General features: G+C 43.9%; 1 protein-coding gene across 7 annotated transcripts in view; it reads right to left on the bottom strand.

The window, feature by feature from the left end:
• Nucleotides 1-25502, bottom strand: part of rbms3 (RNA binding motif, single stranded interacting protein) — a 265127-nt gene that overhangs the window by 49630 nt on the left and 189995 nt on the right. For all 7 annotated transcript variants that reach the window (XM_071501325.1, XM_071501326.1, XM_071501322.1 and 4 more), the window contains 2 exons: nt 20846-21003; nt 16239-16318 (listed from right to left, as the gene is read on the bottom strand). In XM_071501325.1, coding sequence (XP_071357426.1) covers nt 16239-16318; nt 20846-21003 — 238 coding nt within the window. The remainder of the gene's footprint in view (nt 1-16238; nt 16319-20845; nt 21004-25502) is intronic.

The following is a 25502-nucleotide window of genomic DNA, read 5'->3' as shown; positions in this document are numbered from 1 at the left end:
TATTATAACACTGCCAACGCCTCCAGTGACCCGTGAAACCACCCATCTATAGAGATGAATCATACAGATGGGTGCTTTGTAATTCAACAGAACTGCCCATCCACCAAACCTGCAGCAAATATTTCTTGGTATATACCACACTGTACCAGTGTTTTAGCTTATTGTGAAGGCTTCATTATTTACATCATGCATTCGAACCTGAACACATATTTTAGCCTTTTACTTGGCTTTACAAAGCTTCCACATAATGTTGAGCAGCAAAATTACTTAGGTTTATTACTCAAGGCGAGGTTTTGCTGAGCATGCATGGTATTTCTCAGTACCGCACTGCTTGACATTCATAGTGCTACACAAATTCACACTCAAGGCGCATTACAAACAGTCCTCTGCTGTTGGCCGGCATGAAACTCCAAAGAAAAATTGGATGGTGGGAGACTTGCTAAGTGGTACCTTGCCTCTCAGAGAATTTCACAGAAGGTCCAAGAATTCAGACCTATGATTTTCTTGTTATGCGTAGGGTTAGCTAACCTTTAGGCTCCCATTGCCTGAAAATTGACAATGACATTTGAAGAAGAGTGGAAAATATGCTTCAAACTGGAAATACAAGAAAGCCCCATCAGTTAGAGCAGCACGGTGGAGCAAACAAAAGGCTGTGTGTCTGTTAACTAGGTTTCCACCGTAGGGGCTTCCAGTAACAACAGTATGGACAGAAAAGAAAATGAAATTACAGCACAATAAATGAATTATCAATAAAGAGCCCTCAATACTGTATCTGAGAGGGATCAATACGCCACAGCCGGGCCGCAATGTGGGCTGAGGGCTGAGGGCAGGCCTATAGCTGAGGGACCAGCCGGATCAATAATGTCACTGGGGGTGATTGACGATCAATGCCGCCAGTGACGTTGATTTATGATCAATGAAAGCAGGGCACCCGACTAATAAGGGGGGAAGGGGCGGAGGGTGGATGTGTGTATGTGGGTTCCATAGCTTCCCCTTTACTGTAACTGATTGAGGATCGATGAAGAGTGGCACCATGGCTGATTAGGGATCAGGCGACTGTGTGGCAGAGGAAGGCAGCTGTGTGTGAGAGGATTTGGTTGGCTGTGTGGAGACCAGCCTGTCTGAGCCAAGCAGAGCTGCAGAGACTGTAATTAAAGCTGTGCTGAAAGGAGCTTTCCACCGGTTGATAGAAGCTGCAGGTGCAGCTCTCTTTGCTCTTTCACTTTCAAAAGAGCAGCCATGCACACACACGCTCGCACACACGCACACGCACACACACGCACACACACGCACACACACACACACACACTCATAGATGTATATACACAATTAAAGACAGCAAAGGAAGGTCTGCACTATTTTTCTGCCTTTTTCTCACTTAAAAATCTTATCTATTGCTCCCAGTGACATCCTTCGTCTCTTTTTCTTTGTTTCTCTAATCTTCTTCAGCTATTTTAAAGATACTATCACTATTTATTGTAAATTATCTCAGTGTCATTGTTGGACATAATATGTCAACAGATTACTTTATCCTCATTTCAGTAATATAATTACCTTTACTGGAACAACAGATGCTGTGCGTTGCTACTTGTCTTATTCTGCCTTCAGGAGGGAAGCAGGAGAGACTCATTTTATGAAGCAGTTTGTGATGCTTGTTCTTGATGAACTGAAAATGAATCTCACACCTATATGAGACAGACAGGTGTAAAACCCCTGCTCAGTGCCCATATGTAATGGTGACTTTATCCAGGGCTTTGTTTCAGTTAGACAACCTTCATCAGAATCTCTTGTGACTGACTAAAACCTGTCAGATGATCCTCTCTGCTTTACTTCATCTCTATGGTCCTCTGGTAATCTCACAAACACTGACAATGTGAGAAGGTACAGATGCGGCTACAAACCTGCTGGGTAATTTAAGATTAACGGTGTAGCCAGCTTCATTAGACTTAAAAGCCAGAGTTAGGTCCGAATTTAGATGGCTAACCCCTTCATCTGCGCTTTGTCAGACAGACCCCTTTTCAGCTTCAAACAGTGCGTCAGACATTCCCAGGGCTCATAATTCATTCCTTTCTTGGGCATGCTCTTTGTTCTCGAGCAGCGTTGACACTAATTTTCCTCTGTCTTTCCACAAAAGTTGCTGACAACGTAGTGGCATCGTCTTTGAGCTCATTGACAATATTACCTGTTTTCCAAGGAAACTGCAAAGTGTGCTTAATTAAGCAGATATTACATCATTATATCATTCAACAAAACTGACATTCATGAGAATTGTTTTCGATTTTAAAGGTTGCAAAGGTTAGGCTGATAATGAAACTAATAATCAATGATCCACCTTATTATTTACATAGCACGTATAAGCCTATTTTTTCTGGCATGGAATATCAATATTAAACTTTGTTTCAACTCACCAGTGGGGTGCAAACTGTCAAGGCAGGAATGCCGTAAAAATAATAATTTGAATGGTGATTAGAGGTTTCATTCCCTGAAAAAAAAAACAATTCCTGGCTGCACTTCCTTCATGTGTCAGTGCTCTACTGTTTCCCTCTCAACCTTCCCACTGTTTCAAAAGAAAAAAAAAAGGCAAACAAAACAAAGGCTGAAGGTAGTTTGATAGCACATTCCTCTCTGGAGAAAAATACACACTTAGCAAACTTCTCAGCATTATTTAAACTAGCTTCAGTAGCTGTGCCCCTTCGTCCCCTCGAGAGAGCGATGTCAGAGCGATAACCAGAGAGAAAGGTTGACCTGTGGAGAACAACTTTGAGTAAGTCCTTGCCTAAACATCTCAGATGTGATGAAAGGCTTTGTTTTTCTCAGTCTGCGTTAATGGGCCCCAATCGATGTGGGAGAGCTGTGTTTTTTCTCCACATGTCCTGACCCTTGGGGAAACACGGGGAGGTAATGTGGGAAGGGAGAGATATTGACACACAACATCAATATCAGTAGGGTTCACAAGCAGCAGCGTGGTGATGGTAACTCCTCCTTACTTCAAGTGGAGGCCGGCTTTCCGGACTCATTGATGCAGAATCAAGGACAGAAGCAGCACAGTGTAAGTGGGTCTCAGTGTCGGTGTGGACGGTAAATTAGCAGGTAAAGACAACACAAATACTATTGTTAAACTGATGACATTCATCAGCTCTTACCATTCTCCTAAAAACAACCCACACCCACACCCACACCCACACCCACACACACACACAAACATATTCACTTAAACAATGTGAGGAATGCGAGGCAGCACAGCACTGCTACAGAGCCAAGCACATTGCAACGCCGGCTCTCATCTGTCACCAACGGCAACCAGCCCGCCAGCCGCCATGATTCGTGGCTTAATTGGGGGAGCTGATGAGGTCTGATGAGGCCGGTACTTATTGAATTCCCCAGCCTGTTATTTAGATAATACTGGGGAGGAGTGGCCTCCCTCATCTTTCCCTTTCTCATCCATTCACTGTCCCAGCAGGGGGCCGCTGGCTAATCCACTCTTGTTTGTAATGGCTGTGCGAACTGAGGGGATTTGGACACGCTCTCCCCTCACTAGCACACATCTAACACACTCCGCTGTTGATTTTACCCCATAATGGGTCTATTTGATGAGTTAACCAGATCCCGACACCCAACTCAACCCCCTTTCTCTGTCTTTCCATCCCTCTTCTTTTTCTTTAAGAGGGGGGCATTGTTGAATAATTAGACCTTGAAGTAGTGTTCTTTCCCTTTTCTCAGCTTTTCCAAAAGCAATTACCAAACTTGAAATCTGTGGCTGCACAGTGTTCAACGGTTTACAAAACGTGCGCACATGTGTTTGTCTGTGGGTGTGTGTGTAAAAAAGAGAGAAAAAGGGTGTGAAAGAAAGTGTGATGACAGAGAGAAAACAGTGGAGAGAAGCGGAAGTTGCAGAACAGATGGCTAAATGGCAGGACGACAAACTTTTAATTTTGTGCCTCAGACTGGTGAAGGAGATGGAGACCGTGAAGTCACAGAGGGGTGCCAAGAGTGCTGCTCAGTATGGGACAGCACATCAAAACACATTAGAACTGATGAAGACTCTTGTGATTAATGCCTTTGCTGCACAGCACTATAAATGCTCTGAATTTCCAACCTAAAGTTTGTATGAAAAAAATCTGCATCTGGGTGTCATGATGAGGCTCCTACAAGCCAAATGTACTGAGATGATGACTTAATTTATGAGTAAATATCCTCATGAGCAGATACAGAAAAGGCAGTCGCATAATTATAAAAACTGACTCAAACTACATAAAGTATGGAGGCATTGTCTTTCTAATGTATGCATCACACTCTGCATATTATGTGAGATCCTGCCATCCCAGTTCTTTGTCTGCCAGAATGTGCATTACAATGAAACACAATAAGCTGTCAAAATCTCTGAAACACTGTTATTAAAAACGCTCGCAGTATTTTTCCTCTTTGGGAGTGCGAAGGGAAGCTAATTCTTCTTCTTCTTCTTCTTCATTAACATACCCATCAAAACCAGCCATAACCCCGTACCTAAAAATGGTATCTTGCCCAGAATGAAATAAACCATACTGACTTTCCACTGAATTACTTGTCCATGAAATATCCAGTGCTATCGAGAAAAACAAAAGGCCAAATTTATAGATCCAGGGGCGATACTGATGAGGGGGGCCGTTAAGGCAGCAACATTTAAAAGCTTACATGGAGAGGGTACAACCTGGAGTTCACCAGGGGCACAGCGAATCAATATCAGCCCGACTTAGAAATCTGCTGTATAATCCTTGATCTCCAAGGCCATTTGCTTTGCAGTCTGAAATTGGATACACCCTGACTGCACCCCCCTTACTTACACACACACACACACACACACACACACACACACACACACACACACTGCGCCAAGCATGCTGCTTGCTCCACAAATAAGACATCCTGAAAAATTGATCTGGATGCATCTGTGGCAAGATTACGTCTAGGGCTAAAAGAGAGATATGACTAGCTGAAGGTAATTCATAAATCTGTGAGTCTATGTGTAAGAGGATCAAGACCGGAGCTGGTGAATGGGAAAACCTAGTGGTAGCATTATCTTAACTACATCACTGCTATCTGGAAGACTCCTGCTGCAAAGAGGCCATTAAGACGACACCTTTCCAAACGCTAAGGGCTGGTAAACACCGAACGTTGAGAAACACCAGGATATATTCTAAAGTATAGCTACGATTATCAAGGGCGTAAGGAAAATAACTCATCTATGTTGTTATTTTGCCCGTAAGATACGACACCTTTTGTAGTACAATACAGTTTCTTTGACAAATGACTTGAGTGAAACAGAATGGAATAAACATCTAGAAATGAATCTATTGCATGTCTTTGTGTGGTATTTGCAGAGTATGTTGTGTACTTTTATATTCTCACTCCACATCCCACATTTCAGAGATGTGTTTTCGTGGAAGAAAAAACAAATTTTATGAATTTCCATTTCATAATGGCCATATTTGCTTTGTGTTTGTCCTCTAATTTTTCTTTCAGTCAAACTTTATTTACACAGGATTGTCCAATGATAGTACTTCAGTCTTTTTTGCATGGGTCTACATCATAAGTAAAGACAAAAATCCAACATGTAGTTCACATTAAAACAGACAAAACTGCTAATAAAAGACAAGGGTAGAATTGTGCCAGGGTAAAAAAGGGCCCTAAACCAGCACTAAACAAAATATGAACAATATGGGATAAAGGCATTTACACTTAACTCAGATCTACAGGGGTAGTCAGTGCCATCACTGTAGCGTGTGAAAGCAGTGCCTTTCAAGAGCTGATGCCATTTTTGTCCAACCTTACCTCAGAAAATTATTCCAGGTCAACAACAAAGTATTTTTCTCTCTGGTGTTACAAGAAAAAGCTGTGGTGTTTGATTGTGAATAGTTGTCTTATAGGGACTGGTTTTCATTTGTGAAGCAATACTTGGCCAATAACTTTTTTATTATCATTCCTCAGTGTTACGTGTTTATGTGGGAGTCAGCTTTTACATGAGCCTTCACGGTATTTTAAAATGTTTTAGGACCTCTCAAACATTTTGCTGCCTGAACTCTCCATGTGTCTTCTAGCAGGTGAAACAAAATAACATATTCCTCTTCAAGAGTGAAGCTACAGTAACTGTACATACTACTGTGTAGCAAGCAAGACACGAAAAGTGGGATTTCTAGGAAGAGTATATCCTTAGGTGTCTCTCTGCTGTTAGCGTGGGCTACCTAATGTTTTCTATTCCCATGGTGGTGTGTATTGTTAGAGTGGCAGTTGTTGGACTCTTTGAGGCCTTTAAGCTCTCTGTTTTCCCCCTATTACTTGTGCCTGGTGGGGGGACAGGCAGTTGTAGAGAGATGCAGTGCGGCGCAGCAGGGGTGGTCCCCAGATACCACAGATTCATACTTTCCACCTGACGTGCAGGATAGAGAGAACAGAGAGCTGGCAATTACTCGACTTCTCTCTATATATACGGCAATCCTGGCCAGCTCTGCTCTGCTGTACTCCACTCTGAAGGCTGTCTTAGGGCCAAGCTGGAGGTAATGAAAGCAACACACTCCTAATGGACTATTGATGTGTGTGTGTTTGTGGGTGTGTGGATGTATGAGAGGAAGACGGAGAGAGAGAGAGAGTGAGAGAGGCTCGAAGAACAAAGGAAGGAAAAGAAGACTGTAAGAAATCATTCTGTTGGCTTGTTGCTGTTTTCTGTGTTGCCTGTGTCTGTTTTTTTTTTTTTTTGCTATGGCAAGAAGTGTACATCCATGTCTGTAAAGCTGCTATAAATCATCTATATAAGCTGAGTAAAACCAGCAGAAATAGACCACGAGTGTGATCCAATAGCCATGATGTGCCGTACTGCCAGCCAAGGAAAGGCAGACAGTGTCTGAGACATGAGGTCACACAAAACCAGGTGTGTTTCCATCGTCCTTCAGCTCAAACACCAGCAGGCAGCTGTCATATAAATACACTCATATACAGAAAAAAATGCAAATAACCCCAGGTGAGAAAAAACATTGGCAACTCGGAGCCCGTCACAGTAAGTTTCACCGAATGGAACACGTCCCACTCCGACTGGTCGTCCATTGGCAGAGCATGTAGGTGTGTACGCATTTTTTTTTGTGTGTGTCTGTGTGTGTGCGTCTCCTTCCCTGCTGGCAGGCAGTCGGATGAATGAATGGGCGTCCACTCCTGGAGGTCTGGTGGCGCTACAGAAATAACTCTACTGACCACAGTGACCTCTGCTTGTTCCCACACAGCTTGCGTCCTGTTCTAATGGAGGTGTGTGCTCTATTTTGGGGGCAGCAGCTAGATTTATCTCACTGCCCTCTGTGTCCTGGGACGGTGACAGTGACGTGGTCGGGTGTAACTGATGCCTCCTTTTTTTTTTCTTTTTTTTTTAACCTTGCTTCCCTGACGCAAACACACACAGGATACAATCAGTCCTGAGGTCAAGTCTGGTCAGTGAGATGACCTCGCTATTTCTGTTCACTTTCAAATGTGCAGTGAAAAACATAGTCAAAACATGCTGTAATTTATCAAACTCATGTGTCGTGATGCTCCAACATAATGAAAGGTGTAGGAGATAGAGAGGAGTTGACCAGTGAACCACAGAAGGCAAGCCTGCTGAATTGCTTGCATACCTCAGAGACCCTGGAGCATGATTATCCTCCTCAGCAAACTTAATCTTCATTCTGGAGGACGGACAGGCCGGCCGAAAGGCTATGAGCTCAGTGACCTACTGTATCTGCTGAGAGGTGGAATATTATTCTTTGCAAAAGAAATGCATTTCCTCAGGTCCTGCATTAGATTAAGTTGACTGATGGCTAAACCCTGGAATCTGGGGATCCGTGAAGATAATGTGCACATCGCAAGACTTCATTCCTGAGGTGGTGGAGAGCCCACTTAGATCTAGGGAGAAGTATTAAAAAAAAACCTGGAGGGTTTTTTCTTATGACTGTAAAGTCTGCAATCTGATTCCTGAGCTTGCCAGAATAAAATTCACAAAATGACCCTTTGCCCCCTTCTCAGAATTCTTAAAAACTACTGCGACTTAACACATTCAATCATCTATTCAGTGCAGTGCTAGATGTTAGCGGAAAGACAACAATTTATGACTTCACTTGATAATAATAACTAGCTAACTTACGATATACTTTCAGTGCACTTCTTGACCTGCTCTTCTTCACCTTATTTAGTGCTTAGTACTTATTTCAAGGTCTCCTACCACGCTGAAGCTTTGGTGTTGTCCCTCACCGGTAAGTCACTTTGGATAAAAGCATCTACCAAATGAGTAATTGTAAATGTCACAGATGAACATGATTGCTGTACTTATGTGACACATGCTTTGGGCTGTTCGGCTGTTCAGACAAACAACAGACCTGGATTAAAAACACAGCCCCCTAATTCATTTGAATGGGGCTGCTGCATTGTATCAGCGGGGGTGTCGATGCAGAGGTCTCTGGCAAACAGCGTCATCCAACAAGGCACTGCATTGCCCAATCAAACGTGCTATCACACACTGGGAGATTACTTTGGAAAGGAGGAAAAGACAGATATTGCTATTCTTGGAGCCACGAAGCCAGCATGTCTAAAGCCAGATCTTTCCGCAGTGAGGCAAAATATGAAAGAATGTATTCTTAATAACTAGGTGTATTATGCATTCATGGGTATTTTACATTCAACAGTATATTTGCAACAAACCCAGATTGGATTTCTGACCCAAACTTGCTGTAGCCTCACTTTGACACTAAATTTAAAAGAATGAAAAATTAAAAGAAAGGAAAACTTTTGCCGTAACTGTCTGCTGCCCACGCTGAGTGAATCCACAGCATAAAAGAGAAGCAAACACATCAACGAACAGGCTGACAACATGTCAAAGAGAGGAAAAATGTTCTTCATAAGTAAAAGCAGCCTCAGGTGCTTATTTTACCCGCACTAATATTGTGTGCACTGGGCTACATCCAGTAACATAGATGAGCATTAGGTGGAGATGAGTAGGAATGTGTGCGATGCGCAGAATAGCTAGCAGAGAGGAGGGGAGGACGTGCAGGGAAAATGAGGGATGAAGGACAGCGGTGGCGATGAAGATAAGAGAGGGATGGAGGAGAGTATGAAAGCAAGGACAACAAAAAGTGAAAGCATAGATATGAGCTGGGCAAAAGATAGAAGGGGATCAACATGGTGGACAGCTGGGCCGGGGTCACGGGGGTCGAGCTCAGGAAGTGGTCACCCAGTCAATGTCATTCTTTCATCTCGCCTGCTACAGATGCAACAACCTAAACTTTACTCAAATTTAACCTTCCAAAAGCACGGGTTGATCCAACTCTCCCTCCTCTCTCTTCTGCTTCCCTACGCCACCCATCACTTTCTTCCCCTCTCTGCCCTTTTCCATCTGTTCTCTTTTATCTCCCTCTCTTCTTCCCGTCACATTTCCCCAACTCCGAATCTATTTCTTTCCATTGCACTCCTGCTATATTTCTCTCTATTACTCTCCCTCGTTATGTATCTTTTTCTCATGGTAACTCTCCTTCTTTCTGTCTGTCTCTACATTAGATGTGGTTGAGTGGAGAGCAAAGTCAATCGTTCCTGCCTAAACCCCTCCAGGAGCCAGAGCTCCTCTCCTCTGCCTAAACAAACTTTGAAGCCAATCAAAGGGCTTATATCATTTTCTGTGGAAGAGGACTGCAGCAGGTGAATACTTTATATTTCAGTGACAGATCCACTCAGAGCTGCTCCTCTCTCCTCTCTCCTCCTCCTCCCTGCTAACTGTTGGCTTTGCTCATGACTGATACAGTTCAGTGGCAAAACAAACAAAGCGTGACAAATCCAGATTATTGTCTGTGGGTGAGATAAGGTTATAATGAGAAAGTGCAACGGGGGAAATTGATCCTTTTTCAGGAAGCTGTGATTTACTGGGGATGCCAATAATAACTTCCTGTGTGTCCTGCCTCTAATGGAGGGCAGGTGAAGTCAGGGGTGGGGGGTGGAGAGTGAATAGTTCATGCTAAGAGGACAGATTTCATTACAATGCAATATCCTGAGAAGTGCATTTCGGGGGGGGGGGGGGGTTTGGTGGCTAATTATTATCTGTGGCAGTGTATATTGAAAAGCTGTCTGAATGTCGCTGAGGATCATAAGCAGGGACAGAAATATAGCTAGTTTGCACTGGGTGACAGCAGAGGTAAATGAAATATCAATACATAATTGATTTGACCTTTTGTTTCCATCAAAAAAGAGGATGGAAAACATTAGATATAAACAATTCACAGATCAGCACCCATACATCACACACAGATGCATCACGGGGGAAAAAAATGTACCTTGGCATGCACGGAGAAGCAGCCATGTCTGAGACAAACTGACAGCCAAGCCACCAATCTACTTGGCTGCACGTTAAATCTACATGCCATAGGGGAGAGAAGTAGGCCCGTCGACGGGCCAGTTATTAGCCAGGGGAGTGTGGGAGGGATTGCAGAAATTAGCATGGATTACTCAAGTATGACTGACAGTTTCAGCAGGGCTTTTTGTGACTTACCAAGTGATTTGGGACTTGCCTTAATTCAGCGAGGGACGTTTTAATACCGTGGGCTGTCTCTGCTATCTTGGCACCGTTGCCTTGGTGAGGATGCCAATAGGGAGGGGATCTTTTTCTGCAACAGCACCCCCAGCAACAGCTCCCCCACCCTCAGTGCCACAGGCCTAGTGTTCTGCAAATAATCACGGGATGTGTCGCCGGGCCAGCACTTGAGATTCGGCACTGTCTTATGGTCTGTGCTGTGTTTTGTTTCAAGGGGTGGGGGGTCTTGCCAAATAGCGGCCCCTGTGAACTCTTTCTGGCATAAACCTGACAGCTGCCGTGGTCCTACAAAAGCCTGGGTGTCATCTGGATGTCCGACAGAGAATCAGAAATCTGGGAATTTGATCGTGATTCAAATGCAATGACATTCATATGGGGGTGGGGCACTTCACATGAAAAAAGCCCTACACAAGTGACCATTAGTCTCAGTTATTTCTCAATCTATACACTAGAGTAGACTACTTTGAAACTGAAAAGTTTCAAAAGACAAACAGCCAGATAAGGTTAGAGAGAGAAATGCCAGAATGCTGTTTGAAAAAAAAAAAAAAGGAGCAGGAAAGCTTGTACATATTGCATGTTTCCGTTTGGTTCCATCTCCCTGGGCCACTGTGGCGGCTTCCTGATGTGGTTTTCATTATTTATCCAGCATCTATTGGACAATATTGGAGCCAACTTTGAGCTGTGCTGCCATATTGGCAGCAGCACAACAGAGCGGGCAACAACAACGGAAGTGAAAAGGAAGACGCTGCAGTGTTACTGCACATTCAGTCTGGACTGAATGTCTGTTTGCACAGTTAGACATTCACGAGAATGCAGGATTCATCAAAGTCTGGTGCTGTCATTTGGCAAAACTCAGCACTACCTGCATCTAGCCCTTCTGAAGATGCCACCTTCTTGTTTATTTAGCTGTTGTCGGATTGTTGACAGTGAAATTAAGTAAAATTGCACAAAGAGCAGCGAGCCGCCGGAACAGAACAGCACATACAGTGTATCAAATGTTATCAATTTCCTTTCTGCCATTGCAGACACACAATATGGGATGTACATGGGATTACTCACCTGCCAAAGCCAAACAAAGGCTAATGTATCTCCGGTTCGAATTAAATTTACCATAGGGTGTCATCTCTAAGCTGTTTAACGCAACGTGGGACGAAGGGCTTTAATCAGCAAGGCTCAGTGGAGCCAGAGGATTAAATCACTTTTTATCTGTGCTTCCTTTGACTTTCCTGTTGCTCAGGGTTGCAGTGTAAATCATAATGTGTCCCTGTTGGGCTCATTGCAGTATGGGTCATTGCTGTTGTCACATTTCATAAATTCCATTTATTTTGCGTCAAGTAAATCTGAGTAAACCCACATCCACTGAAAAACAACTCTCACATCCAACTACAGCAGATCATATCTCAGAAAAGGGTTGCTGTGTCTACATGATTGTGCAGGCCTAATTGTCTCTGTGTGTGGCACCTAAATACTTTTACATATATGTACAGTATATATGTATATGTGCAATGTTGGGTGCAAACATATGTACCTGTGTCCACAGGTGAAAACACATACACACACCAATGTGAATTCTGGCATACATGTACGTCATCCACATGCCTGCACTGAGCATGTGGATGAGTTTCTATCTGCGCGCGGGTGTATGCACACTCACATCTGACAACGGCGGCAGGGAGAGCGGCTGCCGCATTGCACTGAATAGTTAAACAGCTGTAGTGCTCCATCAGGGCTATCGATCATGTCCCTCTCTCTGAATCACAATCAGACGTGGGCAGAGCAGAGCGGCTGGAGCGGGCCTCGGTGACTGGCTTGTTGGACGACTGCGACGCACCTCCCATATCAACCAGGCCTCACCAAACAAATCTGACCTGGATAGCTGATTAAATGCATCTGTATGCGAGAGCCGTAGCTGTTGTTTCTGTAGAATACATGGACAAGTATTCATTTAAACTTCCTGGCAAGCACCACCTCCTTTACTGGGTGTGTTTTATTGCTTTCACAGTACTTATTATTATGTTACAGTGATACAGAATGTCTGATCACTCCAGGTATTGATATAACACCTAACATACTGTACATGCCAACTCTGACTAACAGTACCATGAATCAAAAGTGCATTAAAACAGACATTGTATCAGACTAACACGTGTAACCACTAGAAAATTAGACATGATTTCATTAAAAACTTAACAGTAAGAATAGGGAAGCTGTTTGGGTATCATTAGCTGCCATCTGCTATCATCTCCCCACACTGTATATCAACTCAAGATCTCATGTAATCACAAGGAAGTTAGATGTTATTACATTAAAATTTAAACAGGAAGTGTATGGAAGCTGTCTATGGCGCCATTAGCTGCCATCTGTTAGCATCTCCACAATCTCCTGTTGTGTATGTTCCTCCTCTCTGTGTCCTTGCGTTATCTGCAACTTCCTGCCAACATGGTGGCTTCCTTTCTGTTTAGTTTCCCATGGTCAGCTGAATTTAACAGATGACCTGGCACTTCCTGGTTTGGGACAGCAAGGTTACAACTCGATATCCTTTTTGTATTGCCACTGGACACACCTGAGTAGAGGAGGGCAGCTTTAACAAGACCAATCCCCATCACACACACACTCATACACATACACACACACACACACACACACACACACACACACACACACACACACACACACACACACACACACACACTCCCACATCTCTTGACACAATGTGATTGAGTGGCTAAGCTGGAAATGCAGAGGCTTGTCAGATAAGGGCTTGAGAGGATTGGTGAGTGGGCTTGGTACACTGAGAAGAGTGTGAATTTGTATGTTCATGTATGCATGCTAAAAGTGTTGGTGTGTGTGTGCTACCAAAGCTGCTTGTGTGTGTGTGTGTGTGTGTGTGTGTGTGTGTGCAGGCTGTGTTTTAAATGCTAAATGGTGGAAAAAAGGATCCCATTAGCATTATATGGATGTTGACATTCCATTCAGGTCAAAGTTATTGGTGCATGACTATATTTGTGTGTATGTGGTTTGTGTGTGTGTATGTGTCAAGTCTCACACAGTGTAGTAGTCATGCCTGTCACACAAACACACCCATGCACGTGCACAGAGACACACACACACGCACGCACGCACGCACGCACGCACGCACACACACACACACACACACACACACACTCACACTCCTACAGTGCTGTGTGTGGTGGAGGGCCCCCGGGGGGTGCCGCTGAGCTGTCAAAGATGGATGGATGAAGAAGCTGCCCTGCATCGCAAGGGGCTCTGGGGAAATACCACCAACATGACACACGCGCACACACACACACACACACACACGGTGACACAGACTCTGTCAGCACACACGTACAGTAACTGCATAAATTTGAATATGCACACATGAATCAGAACACAGAAACAAATAGTAACGTGGTGAGAACACACAGTGCGCACAATTGTGTGTACACACACACAGACACACACACACACACATCTATAAAGGGATAGTCACTGCCTCTGTGAGAAAGAGAAACAGCCCCAGGGTCCTCCGCAGAGGAACATCTGAGTTTGATAACACAGGAATGTCCAGAGATCTCCATTTAGCAGACAGCAAGTCAACATGGACTGTGTCAGGAGGCGCAAAGAAGAAAAGCACTTCCTCAGTCCAACTGCCTCCCATGAATGGAAAATTATGGGAAAGGAGTCAGAGTGAACTTTTATCTATTGGAATTCATGAGTTACTATAGAGAGTTTTTTAATGGCCTTTTTAACATAATTATGCAAACACAATTATCATGAAAAATCAAAAGAAAACACAATAATCAAAGAAGAAAAGGAAAAGTATTCATGAATAACATCTACGGGACAGCATTATAAATCTGAAACATGTAACCTTGAACAATAACAAATTTTTTAATGGGTGTTGCATTATAAGTTCTGGACACCAAGTTAATTTCTGAGATCCGGAAATGAGCCATCTTCACCAAAAAGAAATCAGATGGGACAAGAAACATGGGTAGTCAGATCATTCTGCAGATTTTAAACAATTCCCTCCAACTTGCAAGCACACAGTTAATCTAGTTAGGCTGTTTGCTTGTTTACAACTTGCCTGATCATCTAACTTCTTGTGTTTCTCGCTCCATCACACTTTGTTGTAACATTTCAGCAGGTTCCCAGATCTCATCAATTACTTTAGTGAGTACAGTGTCATTAAAACTTAAAAATTATGGTAAAAACACAAAAAATGAAACTCACAAACTGCAACCGCACAAGGAGCAACAATAGCTTTCGGCAATGTCAGTCGTGTGTGTATACTCAGGCGTACAGTAAGGGACAGGGGAGATTTCATGGACCTTTTAGGAGGGAGCATAGTAGCACCAGACCAGAGCAGACCTTGTAAACTTAACCATTCTTAATTCCACAGAAGGATTTCCTCGATCAGGGCAGTAAATCTCCATGCTTGGCACAAGCCTGAACAATCCATTAACAATAATAAAGCGTGAGCGGCTGGGAGATGGACCCTTAAAGGGGAAGGTCAGCCTGATATTACAGCTTTAAAGGTTTCCTATTACGGCTCAACTTCAATATAACCGCTCACCTTGCCTTTAATGGCTGCTGGCTATGCAGTGGCTGAGCATATATGGAGATTCTAAATCCACGCTCTTTCAGATATTGCTGGATAGTGGACAGTGATTTATGGGTCTGGTTCTGTGCTGCTGGTTGGAGGTGAGTATTGTTAATAAAACTGCCCCAGGGGTGAAGGAGATCTCCTGGGTATCACCCTGTCTGGCCCGCACGTCCTGCTGGGACGCACAGGAGGCTTCAAGCACTGCAGCACCTGGCCCCAGAAGTGCTTAGCCAGCATTTTCTCCTTCATCCTGGCCTCTCTCTCTCTCTCTCTCTGAATCCCTCTTTCAGTGTCTCTTTTATATCTTTACTCTCCTTCCACCTGACGTTTCTTTTTTGCTGCCACCGCTTGTCACCCTTCCTCCCTTACAGACTTACACTGTTTCCAACATTTGTCTCCTTGTGTTTCAAACTTTTGGTAAAGGGATGCCACTTTGGACGCTGAAGACAAGACAAATTTCTGTTCTAGCACACAATGTGGCACTATCTTGTCTCTACATCTGTTTCCACTTTGTGACATTCTTTCTTTCACCCTCTTTGCTCTGCCACTTCTCTCCTTAGCCAGCTTGTTCCACTGTCTAGGGTGACTGCAGAAAAGGGAGATAGGAAGGAGAGAGGACACAGCAACAGAGAGCAGGAGCAGGAGAGGAAAGAGGGGAGAGTGCAAGCTCTTAAGTAGATTGCAAAGAACAGCACAGAGGCATGAGTGTGAATATTAAGCGGGTTTTCTCCTGCCCGAGAAGTTCCAGCCTGCAGCAGCAGCACCACCAGGGAGGGAGAGAGATGGTGACAGAGAGAAAGAGAGGGAGACAGAGAGAGAGAGAGTGTGTGGGCAGAAGAGACCTATAGAAGCGTCAGCTATCCAGCCATAGTGAGACAGCTACCTTCAGGTGTCAGAAACAACGGTGTACACAATCTATCAAGCTGTCCAGCAGATCTGAGATGAGAAATTACCATAATTGAATTAGAAAGGAGGTTTCTCATTGCAAAGGTGATGATTTTCCAAGAAAGAAAGGGAAGAGGTGGCGCGAGAGTAATGTAAAGCAAAGCGGAGAAGACTCACCTGGAATGCCTGGCGGGGTTTTCAGGTATTTCCCATTGAAATGCTGTATCACTACTTCACATTTCTCTGTGGACTCCATCCTGCAACACAAAGAGATACATAAGGCTTAATTTAAAAATGTGAAGCAATGGTTGAAACGGACCATTGTATAGTCATGAAAATATAATTATTTCTAATAAATATGCTTAATTTTTACAATAAACTATGACACAAAAGGAAAATATTGTCCCTGATGACACATTTGCCACAATAAGGAGTCACCGACTAGACTTAGTCCTGCTGCCTGGTTATTATCTTTTTGTTCATTCCAAAAAATCCAAAGAGACTATGCAGAGTCTGTCTGTCTATCTGCTGGTGAACGCCACCGTCTGCATGAGCCAGAAGTCCATAATGAAATTCAGCGTTTGCAGGGAATGAGTTGTTACACAGCCTTTCCCCCTGCCTAATAGAAAAGAAAAATGATAAACAGACTAGAGTGAAGAGGTGGAATGGATGAAGGGATGCAGAAGAGAAAGCAGAAGAAGGGATCCTAGAAGACGGTATGGGAGGGTAAAAATGACTGATTTGCAGTGAGGGAGGGAGAAGACGACTGACTCCAGCCACTGGATCAAACGCTGTGCAGGCCGAGCAACTGACCGGGAGGGGGGCTCTGATCTCTCACATCATAAGCTCACAGACTCTAATATCCACACACACATCACATCAAAACATGCACATAAGTACATCAAACACATTTAAAAGGAACAAATGTACTGTATGTTGGCATGTGTGCACACATGGCAGATCAAGCAAGTTACACTATCTGCCATCTTAAATCTAACTCATATCTCACGCACACACACTTGTCTTATTCTAATAAAGGATTCAATTTTTGGAAATAGGAGTATTTGCACTTCATATGGAAAAAGATATAAAGCGGTATTCAGCTCACTTTATTGATCCTAGTAGGCGGACAATTAGGATACAGCCAGACTAGCTGTTTTGTGGCTGGTATTTAAGATGTGAGTGACATAAAAAAGTGAATAAATATACCTCCTAAAATTTGGACCCATTCCTTTATTTTAAAAGAATTCTCTTTCCCTAAATTTGAAGCCTAGTCAGTGAACTACATGTTCCCTGTCCCCTTCATTATGTGGACTTTAGGTTTTTCTCTATATGAGCTCAACTCAACAGTTTCTTTACCTCACCTTTGTAAGGTACCTGTGAATACAACACTGATGTACCACTACTTCTTTGCATTAAAAATACTTATATTTCTAAAGAATTTCCATACAACTGATCATATTTTGACATTTATCTATTACAGGGACATAAAGGTCATAAAGTCAAATAAAAACATCAGTCTCAGTGCTGCCTACATCAAATTTCTTTTTCTCTATGTATGAGGAAATATCTACATAAACACATACCCTTCACATTATTTGCACACAGATTCTTTAATACACACATACAAAGAACTCATATTAAAACGAGGCGGTTTTTAAATGCAGGCTTGAGTGATTCCTATGCCTTGATGGTAATATGCTCTTGGAATGTGCAGAATTCATTTCTTTCCAGATTTTTATGCATTCGCTCTCACCTCCTACAATACTCATATCATCCTGTCAGCCTTTCACTTCCCTGTCCTCTGTCTCTCATCCTTCTCCTATCTCTACCTTCATCCTTCTATTTTTTTTTTTTGTACCATAGCTTCTTTATCGCTCTCTCTTTCCCATCCATCTTACTCCCACCCCGTCTGCACCTCTTCTTTTTGACGTCTCTCTCATTCCTCTCCGTCTTTCAACCTTGGTCATTTCCTCCATCTTTCACTGTTACCCTCACTCCCTCACGCCCCATCTCTCTCACTTTCTGTGCCCTCCTTTCCTTCCTTCTCCGTCCATCCTTTTGTTTCTCTGTTACGCCCTTCCCACATAAACATCTTTCTTCCTTTTCCTCTCCCTACTTCTCTTTTTAGAATATGTAATTTTTCACACTTCCTGCCATCATCCGTCTCTCACTAACCCTGTATTAACCCTTTTCCTCATCTTTCTTTCTTTTCTCTGTCCCTCTGTTACAGGTACGGCTGATACAAACCAGCCAGCCTTTTATTTTGTATTATTATTTATTTTATTTCAACCAATAAATACCAATACCAATAAATCTTCACTGAATACAAATGAATGTACAGCGTGTTTGTGTTTACATATAATCTGTATGCATTTGTGCCTCCACACATTCATAATATGCTTCTAATCCATGTTCACACACACGACTGCACTTCAACACAGTTACACAAACATGCCAATAACCCTTCCACAATGCTTTCACTTTAGGAAGCAGCTCAGTGACACAGAGCGGATCTGCATGAAGAGTAGCTAACCTCTTTATCGCTTTTGCTCTCTTTCACTCAGGCCTAACAACTCTGTACACAGTGCACACTCCACTTAGCGCTTGTGAAGCAATGATTTATGTGGTTTTGTACTGCATCATCTCAACGAAAGATTCTTTGCGATTATTTTTTGCCATGTTTTTTGCTGCCCGTCTTTGAATGCGTCTCTGTTCTCCAGTGTTGATGCTCAGCTTCTGTCGCTATTCCCTCGTGCTCTTTATCCTGCTCCCCTCTGGCTATTCATTGTTTGCCTCCTTCGCCCTTTCCAGGAGTGCTGCAGGTAGGTAGACAGAAAACAGGTGGGCAGACAAGGAGTAAATAAGGCGGGCAGGCTGTTAGGCAGTCACCGAGAAACAAACCGGTCACCCAGACTTGTCTGTTGGTCAGTCAGACTTCTGGGGCAGCCAGGCAGTCATCGAGCCAGCCAGGTAGGCGGTAAGGCATTGTGGCTTTTCTCTGTGTTCTCTGTGTGCTGCTGGTTAATGGCATCAGGTGCTGCTGTCTGCAATGATTAGTGCTGGGGCTGGAGTAATGGGCTCTGATATCAGTAATGGATCAGCCCACAAACACTTAGCTCAGTTTACTCTCTCTAATGCCCCTCATGGCCCAACCCTCAGCAGCTGTCTGTCTGTCTGTTGACACAGCTAACGCCAGCTCCACAATTAATAAAACACAGTGATTCTTTGTCTTTTCTTTGACTTTCTGTCTGGATTCTTTTTCTGACCTGTGCTTATCAATTACCACCCTTCACTTTTTTTTCTTGATCCTTACATTAACAATTCAACCTTCCACACTTCTTTTTTCCTGTCTTATCCTTATCTAACCGAAACACCACTCATTCACTTCTCACATTGCCTCCCACACACCTACATTCACTCATTTCACTTTCTATTCCTCAATCTTTCTCCGTCGCATACCGCCTTCTCCTTCCCATCACCTTCTCTTTCTCTTTCTAATAACCTCTATGATTAGTTCTTTTTACCTGGCTATTGTTTCACACTCCTGTCCCTCTCTCTCCTCCCGTTTCACTCTCCCTTTCCATCATGCCTCTTCCTCCTCCCACGGAGGGCTGCATGAACAGGTGGCCTGTGGCAGGTTGCTGCTGTGCTCTGCTTGTTGGTCTGCAGGAGGCTGCCTACCTGTCTGTGTGTGTACGTGTGAGAGTCTGCTTCTGAATGTGTGTGTTGGTGTATGTGCACACGTGCATGCACATGTGCTTAAGCACGGGTGTGCAGGCATGTGTAGAGGTCTACCTGTGCATATGCTCATGTTTGTGCATAAGTGACTGTTTATATGGTGCGTGAGTGTGTGTTTGTGCTTGTCTGTCCTGCTGTAACCCTCAGTAATAGAGCAGGGAATAGGAGAGGAGTTCAGCCAGAGCAGGTGATTAAGAAAAATCCCTGCAAGATGGCAGTTCTGTGGCCGTCAGTGGCCTCCTCTGGGTAAACAAGGGAGGAATGTGTGGAGAGGAATGAGAGCCTGGTGGCTGCTGCCGAGGACAAGGACAGAGCGGTTTATGACTTTGGGGGATTAACAAGCAGAAGTGGAAACTTTTCTAAGTCGAAAAAGAAATAAACTGTTCTGTGATAGGCGTGGTGGTGGAAATAGAGCAACCCTGACTATACTATAAGGACAAGGCGTAATTGCTGGTAACCATGAAATGTGACCATATGCATAAGCACAAGCATCCGTTAATAGGCACATACATATACACATAAGCGCACACACTCTGATGCACAGGCATAAACAAAGACAAACTGGCCGTCGCACCGTCAAACAGGCTCAGAGAAGACACAAATCACCTTTAAAAGTTTTCGCTGCCTGGAGGCAGGATTCACCTGACAAGTGTCTTCACAGAGTGAATGTGTCCGTGTGCATAGGGTGTACAAGTATGTGCTTGTATTGCCAGTGCAAGTATATGCATGTGTGCATCTGTTTGTGCACACTTGGTCATATGCACACTTCCATCAATGCATTTGCAAGTGTGTGTGTGTGTGTGTGTGTGTGTGTGTGTGTGTGTGTGCACCTGTCATGGGTCAAATCCATTTGCAAAAAAAAAAAAGAAAAAAAAAGATGTAAGTATGGAATAAGAATTTGAAACAAGTGTAGTATGTGGGCACACACTAGCTAAAAAGATAATTACCACATTCATAAGGGCAGCAAGGCAATATATTAGGAAGAAACACCACCTTTTAAACTGATGCATCCTTATTACATCAGTATCACTGTCATTGCGTACCTGGCAAAACCAACTCCTCTGCTGACCCCGTTGGCATCCCTCAGTATCCTCGTGGAGATGACGTGACCCAAGGGTTTCAGCATGTTCTCCAGCTCCTGCTCATCCATAGAAACCGGCAGGTTGGAGATGTACAGGTTGGTGGGGTCTTGCTCTTGTTGCTGAAGGGCCAGGGATTTGAAGAGCACAGGGGAGAGGAGAAGAAAAGATGGTATGAGAAATAATGTATCATCATCAGTCACAGGAATCGTGAAATATGCATCAGCTTTGTGTCATGAGGCATATAACAGTGCTGCCAACAGTGCAGTCAAACTCTGGCTGAACTCACATGATGTTTGGCCTTACTGACACTCACACATTCATCTGCTCACATGCAATATGGATACATCAGTAGTTCATTGTGCTGGTTCTCTGTGTGTGAAAGAGTGAGTGTGTAGGCTGCATTATGGATTTGGGTAAGTGGAAAGTATTATAGTACAAGTAGTGCATACTATATATATTATAAATAGCTTGTATGGGGGCTTCTGGGTGCGTTTCTTCTACAGCAGATTTCCAGTGTTAAGGATCAAGAGGAAGAATGATAGAAACAGAGAAAGTGAAGCAGTTTAGTGTCAGTTGTATGGCAGTGTTTTCTCTGTAGTGCCTTAGGGCTGCTCCCAGCTAGGTGAAGCTGCACAGCTAGTGGTGGGTTGAGCCTCAGGTAGCTGGGGGCCCGGTGTGCTCTACAGTAGAGCAGCTGGAAACAGCAGCCCGGTCCCAATAGTCAACCAGAGCTCACAGTCACCATGTACGTCGCCCTTCAAGTCAGTCATTCTCTAAATTGAGAATGAAACATCATCATGTCAGCCTTATCTCCAATTATGTATCTTTGTGATGCTATGTGCATATTAGCATATTCTTTTCTCACATATCCATCCGCAAACCCAAGTAAACAATCATACAGCCAGCCCGATACTGATCCGCTGTTACCTCTCACTGCATCACATCTCCTTTCCTACCCAACATCCCTCCCAACAACCCTCCAAACCTCTCCTCCAGCAGCAGTCGGGACCATCATGAGTTAAAGTTATCAGAAAGCCATCTATGCTGTGGGTGGTGGTCAGTGTGATGCGATGAACACGGAAACATTTAGAAAAGATTTTTGTTTTTCTTCAGCTCACAGACGACAGAGGGATGAAGTTGCAAAGGGGGTCCTCACCCTCAGTGGAAGTTAGTTTGTTGAGAACACCAAATACCAAAAACTAATCTAGTACTGCCTACTTCAAACCTGGGGTCAGTTGATTTTCACATCAGTTCCGAATGAATGATGCTGCTAATTAAACTGATAATTCTGACATGATCTTTTGAGGCTGCCTTTGTGAACTGAATCAAAAGTTCATTCTCACCCTTCTCAATAACAGACTCTCACAGTGTTTTAATTCACTTTAGATCAATAATGTGAAGAGGAGGATCCTTACAAGGAGCATTACCATGTGGAAAGGCAACATTCTGTGTGATGGTTGGGATCTATACCTAATAATACGGAAGGCTTCTGAATCTATCCTGAGTAACAATAACAATTTAGCAAGAGATATCTATAAGAATATAAAATTATATTAATGCTACAGAAAAATGTTAGTTCCACTTGTTCAGATCAGCTAAATCCAGTCTCATTCACTTTAAAAACTGGCAACAAGACAAGAGAAGAAGAGAAGCAAGGACAAGTAGGAGTAAGTAAGAGTTGAGTGATTTTCACCCAAAGAAAATTAAGAAAAAAGACTCAGAACTAAAATTTTGTGTGGATGTTTTTCTTTTCTAAATCTCAAGCAGCCTGATAATCTGTCAGTAGCACTACACTATGCTGAAATGTGTTGATCTGGGCCTCGGAAAGATGAGAAACATCAAGTTTCACTGATCTTTTTCACTCACATGCAGTATGCTAAGCAGCGACTTCAGAAGTCAGTCTCCTTAGCAGTCACAGTGTCTTTTGTGGAGATAGTACAGTTGCAGGTAAACAATGTCTTTGAGAGTCTTTACAGTCTGTACAGACTCTCTGTGCTTTGCCACAGGCAACACTGTCTCACTCTGTCTTCTGTTTTGCTTTCTGTTGATGGTAGGGGACGAGGTTAAGGAGGAGGAGAGGAAGTGCCTCCACCGGCGTTCTGCCTCCATCTCTCCATCTGTCAGAGGAGAAGACTGGTCCCTCCCCTGATTAATTAGCCGTCTTATCTGACAGGACATGTTTGATCTGATTAAGGCCTTTGGGAGGAAGCCGGAGCCCGATGTGAAAGCAGGAAAACTGCGGCTATTTCTCCTTTAACCAGGAACTCAGTTACCTAACTTCAGGGCAAACTAAACTCCTCCTTCTTCTGCAGGTTTGTCACATTTACGTGCTTCAGAGCGAGTGAGAAAGAGCTCACAAGAGTTTGTATAACACAGGATTTGGCAGTGAATAAGGCTTAATTAAATCTGCCCGTAAAAATCTACTGTACACGTGTCACTCTCCTGCTAAGTCCCTTTGCTGTGTGTGGCTGTGCAGCTGTGCTTTCCTTTGAGTTTCACTGGATATGTGAGGCAATGTTTTTCAGGATTATGTCAAATAAGCTTCCTATTCCAGTGCAGACAGGAGGTCTGGATCAAAGAGTTAACTGACTGACTCACTCACTGGGCTAAGTCAATGATACGAGACTTGTGTGTGTGTGTTTGAGTGCACGCGTGCTTTTGAATGAAGGCACTCTCTCCTATAAGCATGTGACAGTACATGCGGTGAAAGAGTATGACAGGACGTGAAGCAGTAATTTGTGTGCGTGGGCTAATAGTAGAGAGCTCCTTTTGCGGGGGGGGGGGGGGGGGGGGGGGGGGATTATCATGGGGAGGCCTCGTCTATGCACGACCGCCTTCGCTAAGTTTTCTCTTTGATGACGTTCCGCACCACAAAGCCCTAAATACCCAGATGAGAAGGTTACGTGGAGGAGTGGAAATGGGAGCATTTTGACGGGAGGTGAGATGGGCTGGCCCGTTCCACAAGGAGATTTAATTTCCTTTAATGTCAGCCTTCGCACACGCTCTGCTGTCAGGCTATGAATGAAACGGTAATTGAGGTGTGTGTGCTTGTGTGTATAAATCCTACCTTAGAGTAATTATGCATGTGTGTTGGATATAATAATGTAATGTTGTGGCTATATTTGAGTCTTTTTTTTTTTGCTTTTATGTGTGAATGTCTCCCAGAAGCATAAGCACGCCTGCTTCTCGTGTGTGTGTGATGGCAGTCATGTTGTCCCCTCGCCATTGACCAGTGTTGTAGAAGGTTAATGGAAAGGCTCCAGGCTGCGCTGGGCCTTTGATGAGCATAATTCCTTCACCTTGCCACCAGGAGGACAGGAGGAATCCAACTGTGCGTGTGACAGGAGAGGGGGGGGGGGCGGCCGACGTGTCATTTCCCGCTGACGGATGGCCCCCTTGCTAGAGCTGACAGCCCTGTAGCAGTTATTTCATTTCGACACCCTGCTCTGTTTACCTCACTGTAATTTCTGAGAACATTACCATGCCACGGGGGAGGGGGAGTATTAGCAGAGAGAAAAAAAAACAAGATGGCAAGGAACTGGGTCTAAAAGTAAGAAAAAAAACCGTCACAGTGCGAAAGGTGAAAGAGTGAAAAGGTAAGAAAGAGACAGCTGGAGAGAAAGACAGAGACGAAGGCGGCCGACATGACAGGCAGATATAACACATTAAAGGAAGCCCTTGTTGCCCTCTGACAACGCTTGAGGGAAAAGAGACGTTAACTGTTAGAAGTCTTACGTTCTGCCTATGGGGCTCTCAGGGCTGTATCCATTTAACTGATAAAAGTTAGACAGATAGATATGTGTCTTGACTTGGGGCACTGCATCTGACGTTGTGCTGAGGCTCGGAATTGCCCTCACCATCTTGCCAACGCTCACTCTTTTCTCTTCACTGGATCCTTTACCCCATTCTGTCTTCTTCTCCCCTCTTCATACCACTGACCTCTCCATAGCCTCTTCTTCCACCTCAGCTCCCTCCCACCATTCGCCCTACTACTTCCTTTAATTTTTCCATGAAGTCCAACCCTGCTTATCCTTTCTTGCCATCACCCACCTCCTCCACCCTTCATCATCGCTTCTTTCATTCTTTCTCTCTATCCATTCAGCTTTCTCAAGAGATTAGAGCTGTATGTGTAATTGGCTCTACAGGGCTTCGCGGCTACTCCTTTAAGCTTTGATATACACTTGACGAGGGTGTGCGCTTGTATATGAGTGCGCATGTGGTTTCCAATCCTTGTTCTAACGCCACACTATTCACTTCCCTCAGGTATGCCACTGTTGTGTGACGAACCAGCAGCCTGAGGGAGCACAATTAAAGCTAAAGACAATGGGGGCCCATGTCGTCTGGTTGGAGAAAACCGCAAAGAAGCAGTAGCTGCTGTGTTGCTGCTGCTGTGAGGATGTGTTGCTGACAACTTTGTTTGGAGGGATCGTTACTGTGCTGTTGTATATAGGTTGAGGATCTGCACTCAGATATTGCTGTGGGGGCCTGAGTCTGCAGAATGCATTCTTAAGACAAGCAGGCCAACCAAGTGGAAGGAAGTAGTGGGGAGGGATGCAGGATCGGGGGGTTGGAGAGGGGAGAAGCATATGATCACATCAGCTCACTTCAATAGCTCCAG

This window comes from Trachinotus anak, unplaced genomic scaffold (assembly GCF_046630095.1).
Source record: "Trachinotus anak isolate AG129_WGS33_773 ecotype Australia unplaced genomic scaffold, CSIRO_AGI_Tana_v1 ptg000016l, whole genome shotgun sequence".
Lineage (NCBI taxonomy): Eukaryota > Metazoa > Chordata > Actinopteri > Carangiformes > Carangidae > Trachinotus > Trachinotus anak.
This window is presented reverse-complemented; position numbering and strand designations above follow the sequence as displayed.